General features: G+C 45.5%; 1 protein-coding gene across 1 annotated transcript in view; it reads left to right on the top strand.

Annotated features, from left to right (window-relative positions):
• The window catches only part of LOC130128423 (CUB and sushi domain-containing protein 3-like), a 502,508-nt gene that overhangs the window by 311,074 nt on the left and 164,654 nt on the right, over positions 1 to 26,780 (top strand). The window contains exons 10-12 of the mRNA XM_056298036.1: positions 2,093 to 2,214; positions 11,919 to 12,022; positions 14,677 to 14,789. Of these exons, the coding sequence (XP_056154011.1) occupies positions 2,093 to 2,214; positions 11,919 to 12,022; positions 14,677 to 14,789 (339 nt within the window). The remainder of the gene's footprint in view (positions 1 to 2,092; positions 2,215 to 11,918; positions 12,023 to 14,676; positions 14,790 to 26,780) is intronic.

Below are 26,780 nucleotides of genomic sequence, written 5' to 3'. Positions count from 1 at the left end.
TGTGTGTCTGTGATCAGTTGTGTGTGCGTGTGAGGGTGTGTGTAGGGGAATCGGGGAGTCTGTGTGACCCCCCCCCCTCTGAATATGTGAGCGTGCTTATCTGGGAGTTAGGTGTTTCTGTATTAATGAGATGTAAGTGTTCTTGTGTGTGTGTGTGTGTGTGTGTGTGTGTGTGTGTGTGTGTGTGTGTGTGTGTGTGTGTGTGTGTGTGTGTGTGTGTGTAAAAACCATTAGAGGGTGCTTTTGACAGATAACGGTAAAGTGCTCCTGAGGCTTAGTCCTGTGTGTGTGTGTGTGTGTGTGTGTGTGTGTGTGTGTGTGTGTGTGTGTGTGTGTGAGTAAATTGGATGTGTCTGTGCGTGTGTGTGTGTTTATGCACGTCTTCACTCGTGTTTACGTGTGTGTGTATTGTGTGCTATTGATAAAAGTACTGTAAGTGATCTGGCCTACTGGCGTGTGAATGCTGGTGTGTGTGTGTGTGTGTGTGTGTGTGTGTGTGTGTGTGTGTGTGTGTGTGTGTGTGTGTGTGTGTGTGTGCGCGCCTGCTAACAGTAAGTGCTCTTGTGGCCTACCGCTGAACAAACTAATTAAGCAACAAACGCTGCTTCAAACCAACCAGAAAATTACCTCCCAACTCCAACAGGACGACCCAAGGACAGACACGCGGGTTCTCCGTTACACTCCGTCCCAACACACGGCCTAACAATAGCTGAGCTGGTTTACCGAAGAACCAGAACGTGTCATTTTCAACACCCCAGCGAGCCCCGCTGGGGTGTTTGTATTTCATTGTTTGCATGTTTGCGAGTTTGTATTAGTGTAGGCTGCACAAACACAACACGACACGCCATGATACTGCCATGCGGAGATGCGTGGAGAGAGGGGGATCCAGTTTCTACCAAAATTCGTTATGTGTTTAAGCTCGACGGGGGCCCCAAATCTATGTCGCCCCGCTCCTCCGAGCCGCCCCGGTCGCTGCTGCCCCCCCTCTGCCGATCCGGGGAGGGCTGCAGACCACCGCATGTGGAGTCACCAGCCGCTTCTTTTCACCTGACGGTGAGGAGTTTCACCGGGGGGGGGGGCGTAGCATGTAGGAGCATCACCCCCTCAGTTCCCCCTCCCCCCAACGGACCAGAGGAGGCGCTAGTGCAGCGACCAGGACACATAGCCACCACCTGCAGACACGGCCAACTGTGTCTGTAGGGACGCCCGACCAAACCGGAGGTAACACGGGGATTCGAACTGGCGATCCCCGTGTTGGTAGGCAACGGGATAGACCGCCACGCCACGCGGGTGCTCTAGTTATCATTTCTTGTCCTGATTTTGGAACGTGTGCTCCGTCTCAGAGGGCAGCGTAATGGATCGGGCTGATAACGGGGCTATGAGAAACTCACACCGCCGTTTTTAAGTTGGTGTTTCTGCAGAAGGTGGCCAAAGGGCTCTTTTATAATTATTCAACTGAGTAATTAAGGCTGTTGAACAGTTCTGTTTAAATGTTCTGATAGTAACCGATGTTTTTTTTTTTTTTTTTTTTTTTAGAAAAAAAACATGAAATGAAGCGGCTGGCTGGAAGTGCGCGCCAGCTCGCCGCTGAACTTGTTGACTTGTGTGCGGAGAGTAAATTGCTGGTGAACATCCTGATCAGTCAATATCTCACCGCCGGTTAATCCTGTGGTATTTCACTGCCAGGAGCTTCCAATTATGCGCGGCTTCCCAAGGAGATGCTGCTGACAGTATCAATAACGTCTATCTGACCTCCTCGGCTGGCCTCCATTCCCTCCCCAACTCGGTTCCTCCTCTCCTCTCCTCTTCTTGAGATCAAAAATGTCCCTGCTCGCCCTCCCGTGGTCGTCGGCGGAGCATTTGTGTCACTTTAAACCATTTCATTGAATTACAAATGGGTTTTCTCGTGTTCGGTGTGGACTGTGTACTCCAATCCTCCTACTGCGCCTATTAGTGCCACTGTTGTCCTTCTGATTAACAGTTGTCGCACTGCTGATGTTTCTCTTATTACCAAGACTGTTTTAATCCTTAACTTTTATCACGGCAGGTGTATGGTAATGAGAACAATGACGGCCTCCCTCTCTGTTCACAGTGAAAACTTGTGGCAGCAACCTGCAGGGGCCGTCAGGAACGTTCACGTCGCCTAACTTCCCAATTCAGTATGAGAGCAACGCACAGTGTGTGTGGATAATCACAGCTTCAAACCCCAATAAGGTAAATGTCTCTCTCTCCATCTCTCTATCATCTCTCTCTCCATCTCTCTCTCCATGTATCATCTCTCTCTACCATCTCTCTATCATCTCTATCTCCATCTCTCTATCATCTCTATCTCCATCTCTCTATCATCTCTCTCTATCACCGCTCTCTCCATCTCTATCATCTCTCTTCATCTCTCTGTCATCTCTCTCTGTCATGTCTCTGTCATCTCTCTCCATCTATCATCTCTATCTCCATATCCCTATCATCTCTCTCCATCTCTGTCATCTCTCTCTATCATCTCTATCTCCATCTCTCTATCATCTCTCTCTCCATTGCTCCATCTCTGTCATCTCTCTCTGTCATCTCTCTATCATCTCTCTCTGTCTCTCTATCATCTCTATCTCCATCTCTCTCCATCTCTATCATCTCTCTCTCCATCTCTATCATCTCGCTCCATCTCTGTCATCTCTCTCTATCTCTCTATCATCTCTATCTCCGTCTCTCTCCATCTCTATCATCTCGCTCCATCTCTGTCATCTCTGTCATCTCTCTATCATCTCTCTCTCCATCTCTCTCTATCATCTCTCTCTCTCTCTCTCCATCTCTCTCTATCATCTGTCTCTCTCTCTCTCTCCATCTCTCTATCATCTCTCTCTCCATCTCTCTCTATCGTCTCTCTCTGTCATCTCTCTCTATCATCGCTCTCTCCATCTCTATCATCTCTCTCCATCTCTCTGTCATCTCTCTCTGTCATGTCTCTGTCATCTCTCTCCATCTATCATCTCTATCTCCATATCCCTATCATCTCTCTCCATCTCTCTCTCCATCTCTGTCATCTCTCTCTATCATGTCTATCTCCATCTCTCTATCATCTCTCTCTCCATTGCTCCATCTCTGTTATATCTCTCTGTCATCTCTCTATCATCTCTCTCTATCTCTCTATTATCTCTATCTCCATCTCTATCATCTCTCTCTCCATCTCTATCATCTCGCTCCATCTCTGTCATCTCTGTCATCTCTCTATCATCTCTCTCTCCATCTCTCTGTCACACAAGAAAAAATGCTATTCAGTTGTACAGCAACGCATACTGTGTGTTTATAATAGCTGTCTTTATCACAAGTGCACTAACATACATGCAAGAATGCCTCTTGCATGTGCACACGTGTACATGCACATGTAAACATGGATATAATCGTCAAATACTCTACTTACATACAAGTACTAATTTCACAAGTGCTCATTTGAGTAAATTTTAGTGAATTTCCCGGTTGATCAAAGTGAAATGCATAATTAAAGTGTGGAACAATTACACAAGTCAACTTGAGCCAGCGGGCCGAGGGTCAGATGGATAGCTGTGATAGGGTGGCGCACGCCCCAGGAGGAATCCGATTGGTATTCAGCAGACACTTTCTCATTCCACCCAGGGTCACTGTGGCGACCGCACTGTCGTCAATAGCAACACCCACCTGCATCAGGGAACCACACACACGCACGCACGCACACACAATTGATATCGCTTTCTCGAACACCATTTCGTTGGTCTGCACATACGTTCCCTCTCTCTGCACATACGCAGACCCAGACCCACTATGCTACACTCTCGGTTTTCGAGGCATGCAATTAGACATACATAACTATCTCTCCATCCAAAACGCTGGCTCTCTCTCTCTCTCTCACACACACACCCACACACACATTCCTCTTCTTCAGAGTCCAAGGTCTCTGGTTTATGGCCTCGAGCGGTACATTCACTGTGAAGGCTACATGGTGTATGTGACTGTTGAAGGCTACATTGTTAATACCTCTCTGCTTCCCATGTGTGTGTGCGTGTGTGTGTGTTTGAGTGTGTCCGAGAGAGAGAGAGAGAGAGATAGGGATGGATAAAATGAATAGGGTATAGAATATGTAAAGTCCAGTTAGCACGCGTGGCCAATGCGTGTGCGTGTTCTGCACACACAGCGCTACAAAACTTCAGTTAAGACCTGCACACGACAACACACAACACACAGCTGTTGGGGTCCCGTAGTGGTTTTAAAATAGTGTTTATCACATAACGCTTGTTACACCGCTTCATCGGTTGCGAAAGCTGATGGATAAGCTCATGAATCAGCCTGTGTTATTGCCCGCTGTGAGTCCTGTCAGATCTGTGTCATCGCTGTCCAGCGGGCTGCTTTGTCCGTTTTACCGCGCTGAGATCTTTTCTTTACAACCAGAAAGACTCAGCAGGGGGCACGATTTTCCAAACACGACAACACAGTGCTATATTATGCATCATAGTATGATAAAGACACTATTCATTTGTCCGCGAGAGCACGACTGGCACGGTGGTCCAGTGGGTAGCGCCGTTGCCTCACAGCAAGAAGGGTCCTGGGTTCGAACCCCAGGCCCTTCCTGTGTGGCGGTTGCACGTTCTCCCCGTGTCTGCGCGGGTTTCCTCCGGGTGCTCCGGTTTCCTCCCACCATCAAAAGACATGCATGTTAGGGTTAATACTCCTGCCTGTGCCCCTGAGCAAGGCAGTGGAAAGAAGAACTGGAGTTGGTCCCCGGGCCCTGCAGCTGCCCGCTGCTCCTATACAATAGGAGGGGTTAAATGAGGGAGGCCCATTTCAGTGTCAGAATACGATGGCAAAATAAAGTGTCGTTCTTTATTTTTCTTATTTGTCTGGATGTTAAGGAAAGGAAGCTTTTTTTTTTAATTATATTTGAGTGTACTTTTGTTTAGTTCAGAAGGGCTGCTGAAGATAACAGGGGCTTTTAACATGCTTTCAATAATGCCCAAAATTGCAGCCTGTGTTAAACCTGGAGAATACACCAGTTATAGCTTGATAGGACAGGTGCCGGTCTCCAAAATGGGTCGCTTAGTGGATGTATTTTCAGAATTGTTTTTCAAAACCACTTTTATTTTAACTTTTCAACCACCTGCCAATATATTAAACGCAGAATTCAGATTACCATGACTATTGGTTTTATGACGTTGGACCAATTTAAAAAAACAAAAACAAAAAGCACCGTGGTCACAGCTTACCCTGGCTCTCCCAGCAGAGTACCTCTCTTTTATCACCTGTACATTTCCCTCTTTCTCTTTTATTTTCCCACCCAGCTGACTTTCACTCCACTGCGTATCAGTCTCCCCGGTCTCTCCCCCATCTCTTAACTCTCTCTCTCTCTCACTCTCACTCGCTCTCTCTTTTTTTCGCCCCCCCAGAGGCTTTGTCCTCAGAATTACCCGGCTTCTTCATTAAAGAAGTCGGCCTGAAACCATCAAATGACTATGCAGAGGGAGAGAATAAAAAGAAGGTGGGGGAGGGCACTTGAGGGGAAATTTCTCTGTCTCGCTGTTCTTCTGTCACTCTCCCCATCTCAGATATTGCACTCTCTCTCTCACACGCACGCACACACGCACACACACACACACACACGCACGCACACACACACATACTCGCACACATATTTTATTCCTCACTCTTTCTCCTCTCAAGGTAAAGTGTAAATGAGTTTCCATAACTTGTTCTCTCTGTCTCTGGGTCTTTTTCCCCCCATCCTCTCATCTCCACTTTCTCATCTATGTGTCTCTGTTCTGTCTCTCCATGTTTGTCTCTTCATCTTTCACCGTCTTCTCATCTCCATCCTTCCCCCTCAGTCGCTCTCTCTCTCGGTTCTTTCTCTCTCCCCCTCTCTCCCAGAGGTTAAGTGTTAATGGGGTTCTATGGCTTGCCGATGTTATTGCTTCATTTAGTTTTGGCAGAATGAGCCTTTAGAGCCAATTCATTCTCTTCCATTCTCATTTAACCTTGGAAATGGCAGGACAGTATGGCCGTTACTGGACTTTTCTCTTCTCTCCTCTTTTCTTCCTTAACTCCCTCGTTTCCTTTTCCCTTCTCTTCCTCGCATCTGCTCACAGTTAAACTACGTTATACGGCTCCCTCCCTATTTAACTTGTTTCTTTTTTCTTTTCTTTTTTTTCTTGTTTCCTCTTTTATCTCCTCAATCTTATTCATTCTCTCTCCACAGTCAAGTCGAACAATCAAATAAAGGATAGTCCCAAAATAGTCCAAATCACACCGGGACCAGAAGATAAGACAAGATCTGTAGCGGTTTCATCCCCGTTTGTTCAGCTGTTACCGGCTGTCATTAAGGTTGCCTTGTTGAATGCTAATATGGTATAAGTTGGTTGAAGGTTGGATTTACACAGAAGAGGCACCAATTATGCACACATGCAGAAAATATTATTAAAGTGTAAGACGAAAAGAGTAAGGTCTGAATGCTAAATTGTTCCCAAAAGCTATTTTATCTGCAACGTTTCAATCGAAACGCTGCAAATGAAATAGCTTTTGGGAGCAATTTAGCATGCAGACCTTACTCCTGTATTCAAGGTTGGATTTACATGCCAACTTAGCATAACCTCAAAAGTGTTTGCATATGCAAAGTAATACACCAGCCACTTATAGCAAAACAGTGCTGCACGTACTCCATATCAAATACTTTCTCTGTTAATACAGATAAGATACATACTCTGTTAATACTGATAAGGAAAACAGAAAGGGGGAGAAATACACAGAACCAATGAAATATATGTAGGAAAGGTAGGAAAACTGAATTGAGTCACTAGGGCTATGGTTATGGCTATGGTAACGAAAGGGTATGCACATAACATATGTCAATAAAGCAGAAGGCAGAAATGGATTTATATGACCAGCAATGGTTTCTTTTTTCTTTCTTTCTTTTTTTTCCATTGTCAATGGAAAGGACCAAGTCTTAATAGTCTTAATGGTCTTAATAGCAATTTCAGATTGATGTGATAAGCGGCTTTGATAATGGATGGATGGATGGATGAATGATAAGAAGCTTGGATAATGGATGGATGGATGGATGATAAGCAGCTTGGATAATGGATGGATGGATGGATGGATGGATGGATGGATGGATGGATGGATGGATGGATGGATGGATGGATGGGTGATAAGCAGCTTGGATAATGGATGGATGGATGGATGGATGGATGGATGGTAAGCAGCTTGGATAATGGATGGATGGATGGATGGATGGATGGATGGGTGATAAGCAGCTTGGATAATGGATGGCTGGATGGATGGATGATAAGCAGCTTGGATAATGGATGGATGGATGGATGGATGGATGGATGGATGGGTGATAAGCAGCTTGGATAATGGATGGCTGGATGGATGGATGATAAACAGCTTGCACAATGGATGGATGGATGGATGGTAAGCAGCTTGGATAATGGATGGATGGATGGATGATAAGCAGCTTGGATAATGGATGGATGATAAGCAGCTTGGATAATGGATTGATGGATGGATGGATGGATGGATGGTAAGCAGCTTGGATAATGGATGAATGGATGGATGATAAGCAGCTTGGATAATGGATGGATGGATGGATGGATGATAAGCAGCTTGGATAATGGATGGATGATAAGCAGCTTGGATAATGGATGGATGGATGGATGGATGAATGGTAAGCAGCTTGGATAATGGATGGATGGATGGATGTTTTAGCACTCCAAACAGTGAGAGACAGAGATTAAAAATAAAAAAAGCTCAACTTTAAGAACAAGATAGCCAACGTCCCAACGGTGATAGCCATGTCCAACATTCCTCACATGGGTCTGTGTAGAGCCGCTAACTTGGACAGAGGTCTGTGTGGAGAACAGAAAGACACGCTGAAACACATTTTCATAAGCTAACTCTCGACACAGCGATACGATTTATACCTACCCCACAAACATCCGGAACGACCGAGTAGACCGACTGACTGGAATCGCAAAGACTGACCAACGTCTGAAAATGAATGATAACTAGACCTGCAAACAAAACACCCACAGTGCTCTTTGGCTCGGCTGTGAACGGGATGGTCTTCCCCTCACAAGCGATCACTGTGGGTGAGTTAGCTCGTAGCGACTGCAAGTACAGTTACAGTGGTTAAGATTAGTTAGTGGGCAAGTTTAGGGTTAAAGGTAAATTTCATAATCAGTGGTTTTGTTTGTGTATTTGTGTGTGTGCGTGCAATCAGTACTGATGAGAAATGTAGTCGACTGAAGCAGTAAAGTCCTCACTGAGTACTGTATTGATGGAGAAAGCGGTGTTCTCCCGCTCCCAGTGTCTTCCCCACAGTGCCTACATATACCAGAATGCATGGCTGCATGCTAGCTTCTGTATTGTCGTCCATAAAGTCCTCGGTGATAGCGTTGTGGGACGTCATTTACATCATCGGAAAAGTAGTTTAGCCGAGAGATCGAGGGTGTGTTGTTTGAACATCTGTTTATAGTAGATTAGAGTAGTAGTAGTAGTAGTAGTAGTAGTAGTAGTAGTAGTAGTAGTAGTGGTAGAGTATTAGAAACCCTGCCAGGCTGTAGCTTTATCCGGCCACCATGATACGTCACTTTGCGTCCACAATAAAACTCGGTTTCAGCGCTCCAGAGATGCAGAAATGATCGGGAACAATTGTAGGTGTTTTTCGTGCGCTATCCCTGTCGCTGATAGACATAGATAAGGGTGAAAGGCTGGGAACTTTCCCTTTAAATAGTGCTTAATTTTATTATTAAGGTTAGAAAATTATTAAGTTGGGCGGCACGGTGGCGCAGTGGTTAGCCCAGTCGCCTCACAACAAGAAGGTCCTGGGTTCGAGCCCCGGGGTAGTCCAAACTTGGTGGGTCGTCCCGGGTTGTCCTCTGTGTGGAGTTTGCATGTTCTCCCTGTGCCTGCATGGGTTTCCTCCGGGGGCTCCGGTTTTCTCCCACAGTCCAAAGACATGTAGGTCAGGTGAATTGGCCGTACTAAATTGTCCCATCCCCGCGACCCTGAGAGCAGGATAAGTGGTTTGGATAATGGATGGATGGTATTATTAAGTTTAAGGTTAGATAGTGGTTACTGCTAGCTGTCACCGTGTTGAACAAAGAAACTGATAGGCTATCTTTGTCTAATCGTGTAGTTTTTGAGAGACTGTAGCTCAGTCAAAAATTCACGTCCTTCTTTGGTCTGTAGGGGGGCTTGAGCATCAACAACACTTTTACTAGGCATTTTCGAAGACTTGAAAATGCATCCTATGTGGTCGTTTACGTAGGACAACCAGTCTCATTTATAAAGTCACAGAGGGAGCATGTAAAAGGGAAAGCTGTCTTCTGTAATACCGTCAAACCAGCCACTGAGGACGCACAAGCCAGTGATTCTTAGTGCCGGTCCCAAGCCAGGATAATACCGCCATAGTCTGTTATTCAGCCCCTATCTGCACCCACCTTAGATCTCTGACTCTGTCTTTACACCAGGTGATTTGAGTTTCTGGGTGTTTCTTTAAGGTATTCCAGTGGCTTGTTATAGGCTAGGGCGGGAGGAGCCTTTCTCCACTTTACTGTTGCTGCTGCGACAAGCAGAGGAAGTGCTTTATCAAGCAGAAATCCAATTCTGTCGCCTCATTGGCCAGGAGCCAGAGATAGATGGAATGGTGGAATGGAGCAGCCAATTAGAAAGGAAGAGACAAAGAGGATGACGGGGGGGGGGGGCAGAGAGCGAGACAGAGAGGGATAGAGAGCCAAAGACGGATATAGTAAGAGAGATGCACATGGACCAAGAGAGACAGATACAGAGAGAGAGAAATGGATGTTTTTTGTGAATACTAACCAATTAGAGTAAAGGAGATATATGTAGGGTATTTAGTGCCATCCATTTCACGTCACAAACACAGACACTTGCAGAGACAGAGGCATAAAGAGAGAAGAATGTGCTGAATGAACACACACATAAAGGGGTTCATATAGGCAATTATGTATTATATGGCCATACTTTAGTTGTGTTCAACTCAAAGTGTAATAAACACACCCACACACACACGCACACACACACACACACAGTCATGTGAACACACACTGACAGTGTCTGTGATGTAGTTACAGCCAAGCTGTGTTTAATGCTGTGTGAACTGTGCTGATGTGATATTGGAGTAGCTCAGGAAAGGACATACGCAAAAATAGAGATGTCATGGTTTTTTGCACTACAGGGTCAAGGAGGGCTAGCATCCCCCCCCCCCCCACATTAGAGAGCTTAACAGCACTAGGTCAGTTTACGCTGCAGGGCTTCCCAACATGGGAGCCATCACGGGGTCAAACAGGGCTAAACACAGTTTAAACAGGAGGCCAAAGTAGAGTCAGTCAGCTTCCACCACAGGACCGGTATCAAACTGGGCTAGCATTAGCTCGCTACTATAATTATGTCACTGTGGGTGTGTGTGTGTGTGGGGGGGATATTTATATAATTGGCATGTATTTATTCGAGGGAGTTTTAGCAGGATTTTAGATGGTACTGGCTGTAATCTGCTCCCCTACTCAACCATATATATCTACTGACATAAAGTATCCGTCCCCTGGCACCGTTCAAGTCAGTTGGTGGTACAGCTTCCCTCTGGTGATTAAAATAGATGATCTTATCTTTTCTCTCATGTACCACTAAGTCGGTATAATTCGTAATGGAAGTATAACTCCTTTAAGTTTGCCATCTTCATCACCTCATTTCTCTGTAGTCAAGCTGAGTGATGGCGTTGTTGATTATTTGTTATCTGGCTCACTAACTCACATTTTATGTGCTTTTTAAGCACATGCCATTCGATGGCTATGTCACTTGCTTGATTTATTTTGATTTGAGCATAGCTAACTTCACCGCTGGCAGGCAAAAGAAGGGGGCAAGCTGCCACTTCATCTGCTGCCATTGAAAGGAAATCAGAATTTAGATTGCTCCGAGACCCAAAAGAAGTGCGCCAGGCAAATAAACCAACCCCATCTTGTTAATGAACGACAGCAAATCTTGTAACAAGACTGACACACAGATAAACAAGGGAACAGAAGTGAGAACACATGGATGGGGTTCAAGTACACTGAAAGTTGTTTATTTTTTTTTACATTTTTTTAGCTCTTCCATCTTCATAGATTCTGTGGTTAATATCCTCTCCAGGATGAGCTGTTTGTGCTTTAGCATCCACGCTAATGCCACCATGTGCCCAGGGCCTTGTTTTAGGCTTCCTATTAACAAAAAGCTAAGATTATGTGAGCTGACTGTAAAAAGAGAATACTTAATACTGAATCCACTCTTATATGCTTGGTAATAAGAGGATATTAGCATGCGCGTAGTAAACATGGCCGCTAATGACGCATGAGCATGCAGGAGACAGAGGAAAGAGAGGGAAATAGCTGTGTGCCTGCCTCTATTAATGAGCATTGGGCTGGTGGTGCTTCAGTTGTAGTGGGAGGTTTGGGATGATGTGAATCTGGAAATCCAGAGATGCCCCACCGGGGGGGGGGGGGGGGGATAGGGGAGGGACAGCACAACACCAGCACAACACCAGCTAACATCTATTTATCTTGTGAATTTGACTTTGAACAACTTCACTAGAAGATGCAGTAATCTCTCTGTGTGTTATTATGCATTGTTTGTGTATTTTGTGAGTAAGCCACATCAATTTTTAAAGAGATTGATCTGGAGATTGTCAATGATACTCAGATCATAAAAGTTAAAGTGTCCTTGTTGGTGTGTGTGTGTGCGTGTGTGTTTGTGTGTATACGTGTGCACGATCATGCGCGGGTTCAAACACATTTTGCCTGTGTGCCTTTTGCATGCATTACGTCATTCGGAGCAACTTGGAAGATTTACAACTCAAGTTTGCACATTAAACCTGACATGTGTACGTGTTTGTTTGTTTGTGTATGCTGCAGGTAATCCAAATCAACTTTGAGGAGTTTGACCTCGAGATAGCCTACGATACTCTGACCATAGGGGACGGCGGAGAGGTGGGAGACCCGACCACTATACTACAAGTGTAAGTAATTTTTTTTTTTACTGAGATTATATCATCAAAATCTGGATGTGAAAGAGATTCTACAGGCTTTGAATCAATTCAGATATATCTATTTACAGTCCACATCATAAATAGGTGATATAATAAAGAATAATATAGAAAATGATAGAGTATAGATATAGATAATATCGATAAATATGTGTATTTACTGGGCAGCGCAGTGGTTAGCGTGGTCGCGTTACAACAAGAAGGTCCTGGGTTTGAGCCCCAGGGTAGTCCAACCTTGAGGGTCGTCCCGGGTCGTCCTCTGTGTGGAGTTTGCATGTTCTCTCCGTGTGTGCGTGGGTTTCCTCCCACAGTCCAAAGACATGTAGGTCAGGTGAATCGGCCATACTAAATTGCCCCTAGGTGTGAGTGTGTGTCTGTGTGTCGGCCCTGTGATGGCCTGGTGGTCTGTCCAGGGTGTCTCCCCGCCTGCCGCCCAATGACTGCTGGGATAGACTCCAGCATCCCTGCAACCCTGGGAGCAGGATAAGCGGTTTGGATAATGGATGGATATGTCTTTACTAGCCACATCATAGATCTATTCCCACTGATAAAAGTACGATCGCTGTGTGTCCTTCACAATGTGGGTTGAGATCTTTCCATTGGTGAAGGTGTGTGCAGAGCGTGTATAATATTTTAACCATTTAAAAAAAGCCGCCCTGATGAAAAAGAAAATAAAGAAAAGCCAGGACAGGTCTGTGTTTTCACATTTTCCTTGTCTGTTTTTGGTTTGTCAGTTGAAATAGACATTTACCCATCATTATGAAATCCCATCCATCGACTAAAAAAAAGGAAAAAGAAACCCACCTCCTCCAGAGTGTAGGAGGTGTTAAGAGCCTGAGATGTGTGCACAACAAACTTGCGTTGAACTCCACTGTAAACCCCGGCGGCGAAGCCCGGGCGATTTGCACCGGCTTGGCTCATTACACCGGCCTTGAGGGTGACCGTGGACAAAAGGCTAATGAGAGCCATAAAACTGCAACAATCACATTAAAGTATTGTGAAAGTCAATGTCCCGTATTTATCTTGGGCTGACAACTTTGCCGCCGCTCTCTCCGAGCTGTCCACTCATCTGCTGCCTTGACCGGGTTCATAATTATGAGATGAAATGAACAGAAAAAAATGCACCACCACGTTTTGATCCAGGTCGATCTGTCAGTCTGTCAGTCCTGTCTCTCTGTTTAACTAGTCTGTCTATAAATCAATCTATCTATCTATCTATCTCTCGCTCTATGGCTGCATGTAAAAAACTAAAACATCTACTTTTTGGTTGTCTTGATGAATGCTCATTAATCCAGGTCAAGAAATCACAGAGCAGTGAATCAGTTCATCTGGACACAGCGTTTATTGAGAGATTCGGTGGCGCAGTGGTTGGCGTGGTCGCCTCACAGCTAGAAGGTCCTGGGTTCGAGCCCCGGGGTAGTCCAATCTTGGGGGTTGTCCCGGGTTGTCCTCTGTGTGGAGTTTGCATGTTCTCTCCGTGTGTGCTTGGGTTTCCTCCGGGCGCTCCGGTTTCCTCCCACATGTCCAAAGACATGTAGGTCAGGTGAATCGGCTGTACTGAATTGCCCCTAGGTGTGTGTGTGTGTGTGTGTGTGTGTGTGTGTGTGTGTGTGTGCCCAATGACTGCTAGGACAGGCTCCAGCATCCCCGCGACCCTGAGAGCAGGATAAGCGGGTCGGATAATGGATGGATGGATGTTTCATCACTCATCTAAGTGACCTCTTCAGTCTCAGCTGACTGCATGTATCCCCACCCTAATAAACAATACAGTGACATAACGACCGAAACCAACGATCGGTTTCATGTGCAAATTGCCGTGACCATTAACTAGAGTTACAGAGTGAATAGTGCACATGGCCATTATAACTCTAGTTAATGGTCATGACAATTTGCATACGGAACTGATCATTGGTTTCGGTCATTACGCCACTGTATTGTTTATAAGGGTGGGGATACCTGCAGTCAGCTGAGACTGAAGAGGTCACTTAGATGAGTGATGAAACGTTTCTCCCAATAACCGCTGTGTCCAGATGAACTGATTCCACCTTCCGTCACTACTTCTTGGTTATCTTGATTGTCGCTGGCCTTTAAGCAGCAAACGTGAATAATAATCCCTATTACTATTCCTCTCATAACTTGAAGTCAATTTATGAGAAGACTCCCCACAAATGTGGGACCCAATAACCTTTTCACATTCACTTATAGAACTGAAAAATATCTCGACTGCTGGAAAAATAACATTTGACACAGTGATGTCCCAGTGTGTGCTTCAGCGCTCATCCTTTTCTCTTCCGCCCTCTTTAATTGATGTGTCAAGTCGTTATTGTTCTGACCATTCTCCAGTACCCCGCGAAGAGACCGCAGACAGACGGCAGCTTTGATGCAATGTACAATAGTAAAGTCTGGATAAAAAGAAATGGATAAAAGAAATAGAAATTGTGAACAAACTCTGTACTGCGTTGATGTGACATTGAATCTATAAGGTTGGCGCTCAACCTCAGAGTTTATTGGACGTAGCAAAATTAAGGGAGGCAGGACTTGGTGACATTTTGCAGTCAGTCAATGATTTTGATGATGTTGATGAGGATGCCAGCAGTGATGTAAAGATAATGTTGTCCGTGTCCCAGACTATCAGGAAGCTTTGTTCCCGACCTGATAGTCAGTATGACCCACCAGATGTGGCTCCACCTCCAGTCGGACGAGAGCGTCGGGTCCATAGGATTCAAGATCAACTATAAAGGTAGGTCATAAGATGGCGACAAATATGTGTGTGTGTGTGTGTGTGTGTGTGTGTGTGTGTGTGTGTTGATGTGCTTGTGTATGCGAGAGAGAAAAGCCGAGAACAAACATTCAGACCACAAAAAGAAAATAATCAGATAAACTTAAGGCAGGTGTCTGGTTCTAGTCAGCCTTGTCTTTTTCTCTTTAGATGTTGGGACCTGCCCGGCTGTGCTCTGCTGCAGCACAAACTCTCTTACCAGACAGCCAGAAGTTAATCAAAGCTAAACTCTCTAGAAAATTGGATTAATGCTTGTGTTATATGTATTTCAAAACGCTAGCATTTTGTATTTTACCTCAGCCACCTCAGACGTTAGATTTAGCCGGGGCTGTTATGTTCCTTACACACCGTCGATGAACAACGTGATCACCATGACTAGAGAATTTGTCTCTCTGAATATGCTATTTATTATTTACTTATTTAAGGGGAAAGGTGTTTGGCAGATGGTTGGTCTTCTTCACATATGCTGGCAGCTATCTTTCATCCTCTGGTCTTGTCGGTTGCACGGACAGTTTCTCTCTTTGAAGATGGCACCCACTTGGGCTCCGGTCCGCCCATAAAAACTCCCTTCCTGCTGCTGTGCCCTTCGGCTGAGGCTGCAGAGAGTCAGTGAGCCACACCCTCCCTCGTCCAAAGAAGCTGGTCAACAACGACCAAAATGACAGCCCCATCATGAAGAAATCAGTCCCCTAAGTGGATCAGGAGAGAACCCCCCCTGGCCTGAAGATAATCCTGAGGAAATGTAGAACTTCACCCTCGCCACCACCAACCCAACTGGGGACACAACCTGACCAGACCACCCAGACTACGCAACAGTCTGATGAGGAAAACCTTTCAGGATCTTCCACACCTCCTCACTGATCTGTCAGGCAAAACATAATCTCTATTAACACATTCTGTATATTTATATATAGAATCTGTAGGCACGGGGCAAGATTTTAGTACCAGAAGCGTTCTGGTTTCTGTTTCCGTTGTAGTCTGAGCAGTATTGACCAATCACATTTGAGTAGGCACCAATTTCTACAGGGACGTGCTTTGGTTGCATGTTGGCAACAGTCCGTGTGGGGAGCAGAAGAGGCGGATCGCATTGGCCGAAATGTCGTCTGGACCAAAAACACCTACAGAAAGTATCGATGTTTGTGTACTGTGTGGAGAAACGTGCAGCTCGTGTTGACTACTTGTGAAACGATCTGGTCGTGGACGTTGTCTCTCAACTCCCAGCTCCCTTCTTGCGTCTCAAGTTGCTAATCGGACTGTAAACAGTGATGGGAGCATGGAAGAGGAAGTCTTGGTAGGAAACGGGAGCGAGCAGCCAGCAGCTACACTGGAAGCCCCGAAATATTGGCCGTCTGATGACAATTTAGCCTCTGGGTTCCGAGATTGGGCAGAACATAGAATGACATGCTTTTGCATTAAATAGGTTTATGTTGCAAGTTATACTTAAATTCACATTTTCTTAATTTGGAATCATTTTGTAAAACCCACGTCCTCCTCCAAATGTTTTGTCAGAATTCAGCTTGTTGTCTCCAAAGCAAATGCATTATCAGCAATATCTAGTCGACCAACAAAACCCTGCTCCTGTTCTACTTGAAAACATTTCCATTGGGCGTCCGGGTGGCGTAGTGGTCTATTCTTTTGCCTACCAACACAGGGATCTCCGGTTCGAATTCCCATGTTACCCCCGGCTTGGGTGGGCATCCCTGCAGGCTGTGTCTGCGGGTGGGAAGCCGGATGTGGGTATGTGTCCTGGTCGCTGCACTAGCGCCTCCTCTGGTTGGTCGGGGCGCCTGTTCAGGGGGGGAGGGGGAAATGTGGGGGGGGGGGGGTAGCGTGATCCTCCCACGCGCTACTTCCCCCCCGGTAAAACTCCTCACTGTCAGGTGAAAAGAAGCGGCTGGGGACGCCACGTGTATGGGAGGAGGCATGTGGTAGTCTGCAGCCCTCCCCGGATCGGCAGACGGGGTGGAGCAGTGACCGGGACGGCTCGGAAGAGCGGGGTAATTGGCTGGGTACAATTGGGGAGAAAAGGGGGGTGGGATCCCAAAGGAAATCCCTTTTCCATCATTCTCTTAGTGCAGATCTTAGGCAGATCTATCTGTTGTGTACAATTGTTCTTCAGCAGCACGTATTGATGTGCGCTGTAATGAAAGTAAGGCGAGAGTGATGTGCCACAGAATATGACTTTGTATGACCATAGCGTAGACTAGACTACACAGGCAGACAAACGGAAGCATGTAAGCAAACGCCTGTGGTTTTGAACCATCTTTAAATCATTAGTCATTAGTTAAGGGCCTCCATCCACAGTATGGCCGTGGAGCTCTTCATCAGTAATTTCCCCAAAGATATCAATAGGGAAATTAATGAGGAGAGACGGCGTGTAAAAGGAATCCATGCTTATAATGAGGCTCTATGGCGGGAGCTTGATCATTCGAGACCGCTGCTTGATTTGCAGCCGTTCGGCTATCCGTGCAGATCTCAACGCCGTAAAGCAGAATGGCAGAATATAGCCGAGGCCGCGGGACAAGTCGGACCCCGGCGTCCCGGCGTACGCCGAAGTGAAAAAGGCGGCGGAGCGAATTTCACGGTGTTCGTGAGTTGCAAAGTTGGACTTTGCTGACACGGCGGAAGGAGAGAGGAAAAAAAAAACCCCGGCGTAAACCGTTCACCTGATATGGCTGAGAATATCCCCAAATTAAGGCTGGCTGGTTCGCTCAGATTCAGACGCCCGAGAAAATCCCATCAACGCGCCCTGTAAGATGAATGTGTTTGTCAATGCGTGTCAGCTCCGTCAACGAGGAGATTTACTATAAAGGTGGGTGCTTGTGGTGTTAGTGGCCGGCTATAGCTGGTGTATAATTGTGGATATAAAGCGACTGAAATGGTGCATGTGTGTGTGCTTCTTTGTGAAAAGTTGGGTGCGAGTCAATAATATAGTGTGTGTTAGAGAGACGGAAAGAGAATTTTTGTGCGAGACTGTGCATACGAGCACTGTGGTTGTGTGTGTGTGTGTGTGTGTGTGTGTGTGTGTGTGTGTGTGTGTGTTCTTAAAGTCATAAGCCATAGACCCCCGGCCATGAAATATAAACATTATCTCAACTCTGGCCTTGCTGCAAACTCTAGCCTTGTGTGTGTGTGTGTGTGTGTGTGTGTGTGTGTGTGTGTGTGTGTGTCAGACAGGTCTTCCATCACCAAACCAACAGACCTCAACTCACCTCTATCGCTCCTTCTTTTTCTTTGTCTCTCAGCTCCTCTTTTCCTGTTATTATTTATCTTCCTTCTTCCCTAATTCTCTGTCGCGGCATCTTCAGCCCCTCCATCACTCCCCCCCCCTCCCCTCCATCCCATTTGTTTTCTAATTCACATGCGTTTTGTCTCTCTGTGACTGTCTGCGCATTCGTTCTTAGTCCAGCTCTTCTTCCCTCCCGTCCCTTTCTCTCTGTCTCTCTCTTTCTGTCTCTTGTTTGTCTCTTTCTTGTCACTCCTATTATGTCTTTTTTCTCTCGCTTCCTCTGTCAACCCTGGTCGCTCTCTCTCTCTCTCTTCTTCCCTCTCTTCCTTTTTTCTGTCCTTTTTCATCTCCTGTGCTCTCTCTCACTCTCTCGTTTGTCTCTCTCTTTCACTCCTATTACGTCTTTGGTCTCTTGCTTCCTCTGTCAACCCTGGCCTCTCACTCTCGCTCTCCCTCTCTCTCTCTGTCTTGCTCTGTCTCTCTCCCTCCCTCCCTTCCTTTTTTTTCTGTCCTTTTCATCTCCTGTGCTCTCTCTCTCTCTCTCTCTCTCTCTCTCTCTCTCTCTCTCTCTCTCTCTCTCTCTCTCTCTCTCTCTCTCTCTCACTCTGTCCCCTTACACCCATTTCTTTTCTTGTCACTATTCCCTTATAATTAAAGCCAAGGTCATCACCCCGACACCACTTTGACCCCACTCCTTGAAGCCAGGCATACAAATCAAACACACACACAAACTAGCACACACACACACACACACACACACATAAATGCACAGATGCAGTACCACTGCAGGTAATGGCTGCCTGTACAGCAATCTCTCTGTCTCTGGAAACCATAATGTGTCACAGGTACAGACTTAAAAGGGCAGTGCAACATTTTGTTCTCCCCTTTTTCTCCCCAGCTGAATTTAGCCAATTACCCCACTCTTCTGAGCCTGGTCCTGGTCGCTGCTCCACCCCCTCTGCCGATCCAGGGAGGGCTGCAGACTACCACATGTCTCCTCCAATACATGTGGAGCCGCCAGCTGCTTCTTTTCACCTATCAGTGAGGTGTTTCACCAGGGAGACGTTCCTCCTCCCCCCCGAACAGGCGCCCCGACCGACCAGAGGAGGCGCTAGTGCAGCGACCAGGACACACACCCATATCCGGCTTCCCACCCACAGACATGGCCAGTTACGTCTGTAGGGACGCCCGACCAAGCAGGAGGTAACACGGGGATTCGAACCGGCGATGCGTGTGTTAGCTAGTCAATGGAATAGACTGCTACGCCACCCAGACGCCCCCAGTGCAACATTTTTGACACAGTCATTCACATTAAAGTTTCAGTGAGTTTGGCTTTGGCCTATGAATTAATAATTTATCATAACCTTATATACCTCCACACAGCCTGTAATGTGGTGTCGTTGTGGAGTCGGAGCACGTAATCTCTGTGTGTTTCTTTGTGTGTGTCAAGTCAAGTCCATTTTATTTGTATAGCCCATTATCACAACTTACATATTGCCTCAGTGGGCTTTGTGTGTGTGCGCATGTGCATGTGTGTGTGTGTGTGTGAGAGAGAGAGCTAGAGAGAGAGAGAGACAAGAACAGTGTTACATGAATGTACTTTAATCCGCTGTAGAGAATAAAAACGGTCCTCTGTGACGTCACTGTAGAGAGGCTTTAAAGAGCCGACGGTGAGGTGAACGTCGGATCCACACATCCGTGTTTCAAATACAGATGTTTTGATTTTGGATGAAGTGGCCATATGTGAAATGAGTTGACTGAAGGACCGGAACACACCGGCGCTGGTTGACGCACGTAGAGTAGGAGGTTCATATCCATTTCGTTAAAAATACCCACACCCGCGGCATCTAGCCTCGTGACGTCTGGCCTCGCGTCAGCTCACATCTACTTGACGTACTTCAACTGCTAACAACACTGTTCTGTTCTGTTCTCCGGTGTCAATGCTCCTTCAGACCCGTATCTTTTGAGCAAAAGTAGCACTAGTGAGTATATTTGGTACACTTTGGCTGGTATGAAACATCGTCAGATTTGCACACAAGTCCTAAACGTAGATAAAGAGAACCCAGTTAAACAAACGAGACAAAAATATTATACTTGGTTATTTATTTATTGAGGAAAATGATCCAATAGTACATATCTGTGAGTGGCAAAAGTGTGTGAACCTCTAGGGTTAGCAGTTAATTTGAGGGTGAAATTAGAGTCAGCTGTTTTCGATCAATGGGAAGACAATCAGGTGTGAGTGGGCGCCCTGTTTTATTTAAAGAACAGGGATCTATCAAAGTCTGAGCTTCACAACACATGTTTGTGGAAGTGTATCATGGCAAGAACAAGGGAGATTTCTGAGGACTTCAGAAAAAGCGTTGTTGATGCTCATCAGGCTGGAAAAGGTTACAAAACCATCTCTAAAGAGTTTGGACTCCACCAGTCCACAGTCAGACAGATTGTGTACAAATGGAGGAAATTCAAGACCATTGTTACCCTCCCCAGGAGTGGTCGACCATCAAAGATCACGCCAAGAGCAAGGCGTGTAATAGTAGGCAGGTCACAAAGGAACCCAGGGTAACTTCTAAGCAACTGAAGGCCTTTCTCACATTGGTTAATGGTAATGTTCATGAGTCCACCATCAGCAGAACACTGAACAACAATGGTGTGCATGGCAGGGTTGCAAGGAGAAAGCCCCTGCTCTTCAAAAAGAACATTGCTGCCCATCTGCAATTTGTTAAAGATCACATGGACAAGCCAGAAGGCTATTGGAAAAATGTTTTGTAGACGGAGGAGACCAAAATATGGTTTAAATGAGAAGCGTTATGTATGGAGAAACGAAAACACTGCATTCCAGCTTAAGAACCTTATCCCATCTGTGAAACATGGTGGTGGTAGCATCATGGTTTGGGCCTGTTTTGCTGCATCTGGGCCAGGACGGCTTGCCGTCATTGATGGAACAATGAATTCTGAATTATACCAGCAAATTCTTGAGGAAATCTGTCCGTGTACTGAATCTCAAGAGAACGTGGGTCATGCAGCAAGACAACGACCATAAGCACACTAGTCGTTCTACCAGAGAATGGTTAAAGAAGAATAAAGTTAATGTTTTGGAATGGCCAAGTCAAAGTCCTGACCTTAATCCATCGAAATGTTGTGGAAGGACCTGAAGCAAGCAGGTCATGTGAGGAAACCCACCAACATCCCAGAGTTGAAGCTGTTCTGTATGGAGGAATGGGCTAAAATTCCTCCAAGCCAATGTGCAGGACTGATGAACAGTTACCAGAAAAATTTAGTTGCAGTTATTGCTGCGCAAGGGGGGGTCACACCAGATACTGAAAGCAAAGATTCAAATACTTTTGCCACTCACAGATATGTAATATTTGATTATTTTCCTCAATAAATAAATTACCGAGTATAATATTTTAATCCCATTTGTTTAATTGGGTTCTCTTTATCTTCTTTTAGGAATTGTGTGAAAATCTGATGATGTTTTAGGTCATATTTATGCAGAAATATAGAAAATTCTAGAGGGTTCACAAACTTTCAAGCGCCACTGTATGTATGTATGTGTGTGTGTGTATATATATATATTCAGACTTGGCCAACTCAGAAGCCACATTGATAATATTTTTTTTTCAGAAATAGTCAAGTCAAGTCAATTTTATTTGTATAGCCCAATATCACAAGAACCACATTATGACCCAACCTTTGTGGGGTCATAGGTTGATCTTATTGGGAAATTGGATTATTAACGTTACTGCTGGAAACTGTGGATCATGCTCTGATGGATTGCACCAACCATTACACACACAGAAGCCTCATGCAAGCAGAGCTGTCAGAAATTGGAGTTACAGATCATTCGCTGAAATACTCAATGCCAAACATTGTGAAACAACAAGAAGTGTTATCAATTTTCTCCATTGCACTGGACTCTACGTTAGGATTTAGCTCATCCAGTGGAGTTCTACAAATGACATGTGGAGTACAGCAATACGCCTTTGCTGCCTCTAGTCTGTCGCAAATTCGTTCTGCTTCCGGTGTGGGAAGATAGCGGTACGAATTCACGTTTGCAGCAGCCTTACCAGTACCATTGTGGGAAGATGGCGGCGCGAATTCATGTTTGCGGCAGGCTCACCCAGTACCATCCAAGCAGGGTCTTTGTCCACATCTGTGTCTGTTTATCTTCATTTGATGGCTGGGAGAGCTGGCACTGGATCGGCTGGGAGAACCTGGTCTTCTGCGTCCGGTGGGCCCAGGGACCATGGCCCTGCCCAGAGCTGCACCCAAAGAGGTAACACCGAGGGCAGTCTGACAGGACGCGGCAGCGGGGCAGGCTAAGCTAACTGCTAGCCCATGTAGACCGGCAGTTCCGATAAAACCAAGGGTTGTCTGGCAGCAGACTCGCCTAGCCTTGACTGTGTTTTTAGTGTCGTCGTGTGGGGTGCGGGGAGGTGTGTTGAAGGTGTCTGTCTGGGAGAGCTGGCATTGGATCGGCTGAGGAAGCCTGGTCTGCTGCATCCTGTGGGCCCAAGGATCACAGCTCTGTCCGGAGCTGCGCTCGAAGAGGAAACACAAGGGCAGTCTAATAGGACATGGAGGCGGGGCAGGCTAAGCTAACTGCTAGCCCATGCAGACTGGCAGTTCCAACAGTCATTCTGGCTGGCGTTCGTTCTCCTGGACAGTGATTTTTTTTCTCTTTAGTTTGGATATATGTGTTAGTTTGGATATATGTGTTCTTGTAGTTTTTGGATGTGTGTTGCACTGTTGGCTCTGGGCTGAGGGAAACGATGTTTTGTTTCGTTTCATTTCGTGTGTGCAAGTGCATGAAATGAAATGACAAATACAGTGTTCCTGATTCCTGAAGAAGAAGAACGTTATTGCTGCAAATGTCTCAGACAGTTTCTGGTGAAATATTTGATTAAAAAGGCATTAGAAAATGCAAAATTTGAGACTTTAAAGAGCCACAATATAGTCATCAAGGAGCCGCATGCAGCTTGCGAGCCGTTGTCTGAGTATCACCGATATAAATAATTATGAAAATCATCATCGTTTCCCTTTAAGTTGAAACAAACTCACTTTTGGACTTTTATTCATGCATGCACTGCCTTTTTGTCTGACTTGAGCCAGTTGGTGACAATATATAGTAGAGACCGACACATTAACCAGCAACAGTCCATTCATACTCCATGTGCACCTCCATAACAGGAGTGGGGCTTGAAAAGGAGGTGTCAGAGTATTTAAGCCGTAGGAGAAGGGAGCATAAGAGCTGACGGGCTGGGTTTTGGTTAGGGGTGGTTTATGGCTGGTGGGAAGTCTGGGGATACAAGGTTGGTTAACCTGCCACTGGCTGTCAGTTGTAGTTCTTCACTTCCCCCGCAACCTCCTTGTCGTGCATACAGTTGTTTATGGTTTATGGTTCTTCCACCCTTCTTCTTTTAGATCTCCTGTAAAACCTATTTTTACAGCAAAAAAAGGTTTTTAATGTCTTAATTCTTGTGTGATTCTGTTCTTTATTGTGTAATTTTTTTCAGTTTGTCTGCCTGTCTGTCTGTCTGTCTATGCATCCATTCATCCATCCATCATCTATCTATATCTATCTAGCTAGCTAGCTATCTAATCTGGCCATCTGTTCATCTGTCCTTCCATCCATCCATCCATCCATCCATCCATCCATCCATCCATCATCCATCCATCCATCCATCGGTCTGTGTGTCTTTCTATCTTTTTTCATCTTATTGTGAAGAACGTTGTAACTTTGGTATAAAAAAGGTGCTGTTATATAGATGAGGATTATTATTATTACTATTTCTATTATTTCATTCTTTTGCTTCTCCTTTTCCTCTTCATTCATCCCCATTTTATCTTATTCATGTTCCCTCTGTCTTCAAATAACTTGCCTTTACCCACTCCTCCCTTTTCTTTTCTCTCCCTTCCTCCCCACTCTTTTCTTTATTCCTCATTGGTGCCCCATCACCAGGTCCTCACGTCAGCTCTGAAGTTTGGGGTTTTATTTGAGATTTTTCATCCGTTATTTTTTTATGGTTTTTAATATGTGATGTATTTTATAGGAGGGGGAGATGTCAAGGTGGAATTTTACAACTCAGTTGACCCCGGGTGGTCTACTGGCCTCAAGCGGGAGCCGTTGTAGAGAGAGAGAGAGAGAGAGAGAGAGAGAGAGAGAGAGAGACTATGATGAGTATGAATGCATATTTGGGTGCTTTCCATTTTTGATACTGTTTTATGTCCAGATGCATTTTTGTATTTGTCTTTGTACACGTCTGTGTGTGCTTGGGTGCATGTTCTATAGTATCTGCATGGGTTTTCATGTTTACATCCTTGCCTTTGTTAGTTTGTGTGTGTGTTTGTGTGTGTTTTTCTGTGTCATATTGAAGTCCAGGTAACGGAACAGGACTTATTTAATCATACTGCACTAAACAGGATTTCATTTACAGGAACTGAAACACCATGAAATATGAACTCATGAAATATTCATTCACAACATAACCAGCCATGTGCCTCCATTTTACAGTCAATAACCTCAGTGCTGGGATGGCGAGCAAAACTCAGACGTTTCACACGCTTATGTCGATGTGTCTGTGCATATGTGCGTGTGCGTGTGTGTGTGGAGGATAGATTGGAGTGGTGTGCATGTGTGACTGCGTGTGCGTGTGTGTGGCTGTGTGTGCGTGCATGCGTGTGAGTGTATGTATGCACTTTAAAGGGTTCTTGCAGGAGGCCAGGCCTAGTCGAGCACAGAACTATATACAGCATTTCATTTTTTAGTCATGAATTATTGACTCATGTAATACCCAGTCCCATTGTAGCCAACAGTGAAATTGATATTGAAATAGCCCTCTCGGTTGCATTCACTAAAGTTTCATAGTCCAGAATGGATTGTTTCTCTCATATGGAACGCTAATGTGCTCCATACTTTCAGATCACACGCGCACACAACTTTTGGAAATCTTTCCTGAATCCTACCCGGCTGACATATTTAAAGTTTGGGGGACTCGCTGGAGTTCTCCTTTGAATTAATCAGCCAAAAGCCCTCTACTGCGTTCAAACACAAGGCAGAAATTGCCAAATGAAAGTTACTATGTCTATATTCCACGTCTCGTAAAGAACATTTAGATAGGGGGAGTTGGCCAAGTGCCACTGCACACGTACACTTCTAAAAGTTATTTAAGAATCTCATCAGGGAAGAGCTCCTCGGCATGGATCAGAGCTCTCTAAACCCCGTGCAGCTCGCCTACAGGACTGTATTTAAACCAACATACTGGGCACTCGTTTCAGCTTTGATGTGGAATTGGTAAGCGGAATTTCTAATCTTCCAACATCTTCCTTAGACAGCAGGGTAAAGGCAGTCAGGCATGAGCCTTCGTGGTCTGCACCAGCGATATGTTCTGTCTCCTCTGTGGGAAATCCTTGATGCCGGTGATGGTCTGAGGTCATCGCAGCAGATGATACAGCAGTTATAAGCCTGATACACAACAGTTAAACAGTGTGATTCGGGACTTGACATAGTGCTGAAGAAGCCCGTTTCCGCGCCATAATGAGTCCATCGAAAGTGCAAGGTCATTGACTAGAGAAGGAGCCTCCCCACCACATTCTGTGAATATCCTTCACTAATAAGAATTTTGTTTTTGAAAGAGTTGCAAGTGTTTGCAAGGAATTGTAAGGCATAGATGACATGAAGAGGAAACACCAAGGGTGGTCTGACAGGACGCTGAAGCGGGGGCAGGCTAAGCTAACTGCTAGCCCATGCTGACCGGCAGTTACGACAGTCATCCTGGCATTCACTCTCTTGGACAGTGAATGTATTTATTTATTTATTTATTTGATATGTTGGCTGTATATATGTGTGTGGGCGGCACGGTGGCGCAGTGGTTAGCGTGGTCGCCTCACAGCAAGAAGGTCCTGGGTTCGAGCCCCGCGTTAGTCCAACTTTGGGGGTCGTCCCGGGTCGTCCTCTGTGTGGAGTTTGCATGTTCTCCCCGTGTCTGCGTGGGTTTCCTCCGGGTGCTCCGGTTTCCTCCCACAGTCCAGAGACATGTAGGTCAGGTGAATTGGCATTAAATTGTCCCTAGGTGTGAATATGTGTGTGTGTGTGTGTGTGTGTGGGGGCCTGGCGGCCTGTCCAGGGTGTCTCCCCGCCTGCCGCCCAATGACTGCTGGGATAGGCTGCAGCATCCCCGCGACCCTGAGAGCAGGATAAGTGGTTCAGATAATGGATGGATGGATATGCGTTTTGTAGTTTTGGTTTTTTATAGTTTGGATATATGTGTTCTTGTAGTTTCAATATATGTTTCTGTCTTTGTGTTGCACTGCTGTGGGCTGGGAGAAACGATATTTCATTTCATTTCATTTCGTGTTCGTAGGTGCATGGAATGAAATGACAAATAAATGTTCCTGATTCCTGATATGGCAGTCTTGAGACTGAAACTCTTTGTACCCTCGGGCCAAACGAAAGCTTGTGGATATAAGTGGGAATATATTTATATTATACGCAAGCAATCTCTGGCTACTTTAAACTGTTTTGGAAGTCTGAAGAAAATCGAAAACTGGCACAAAAACATGGTGAAAATAAGATTAAATAAGATCACTGGCTTTAAGCAGACCATCCTCACCCGTGTCAATGTAAGATGAGTCTGTCGTTCCATCTAGTCAGCACCGAGTCACAAAGACCCTGTTTACACTTGGTTTTAAAATGCGTTTTGGGCGATCGGATCACAACAAGT

This window comes from Lampris incognitus, chromosome 18 (assembly GCF_029633865.1).
Source record: "Lampris incognitus isolate fLamInc1 chromosome 18, fLamInc1.hap2, whole genome shotgun sequence".
NCBI classification, from domain to species: domain Eukaryota; kingdom Metazoa; phylum Chordata; class Actinopteri; order Lampriformes; family Lampridae; genus Lampris; species Lampris incognitus.
Note: the sequence above shows the minus strand (reverse complement) of the source record. Positions and strands in the feature narration are given on the sequence as shown.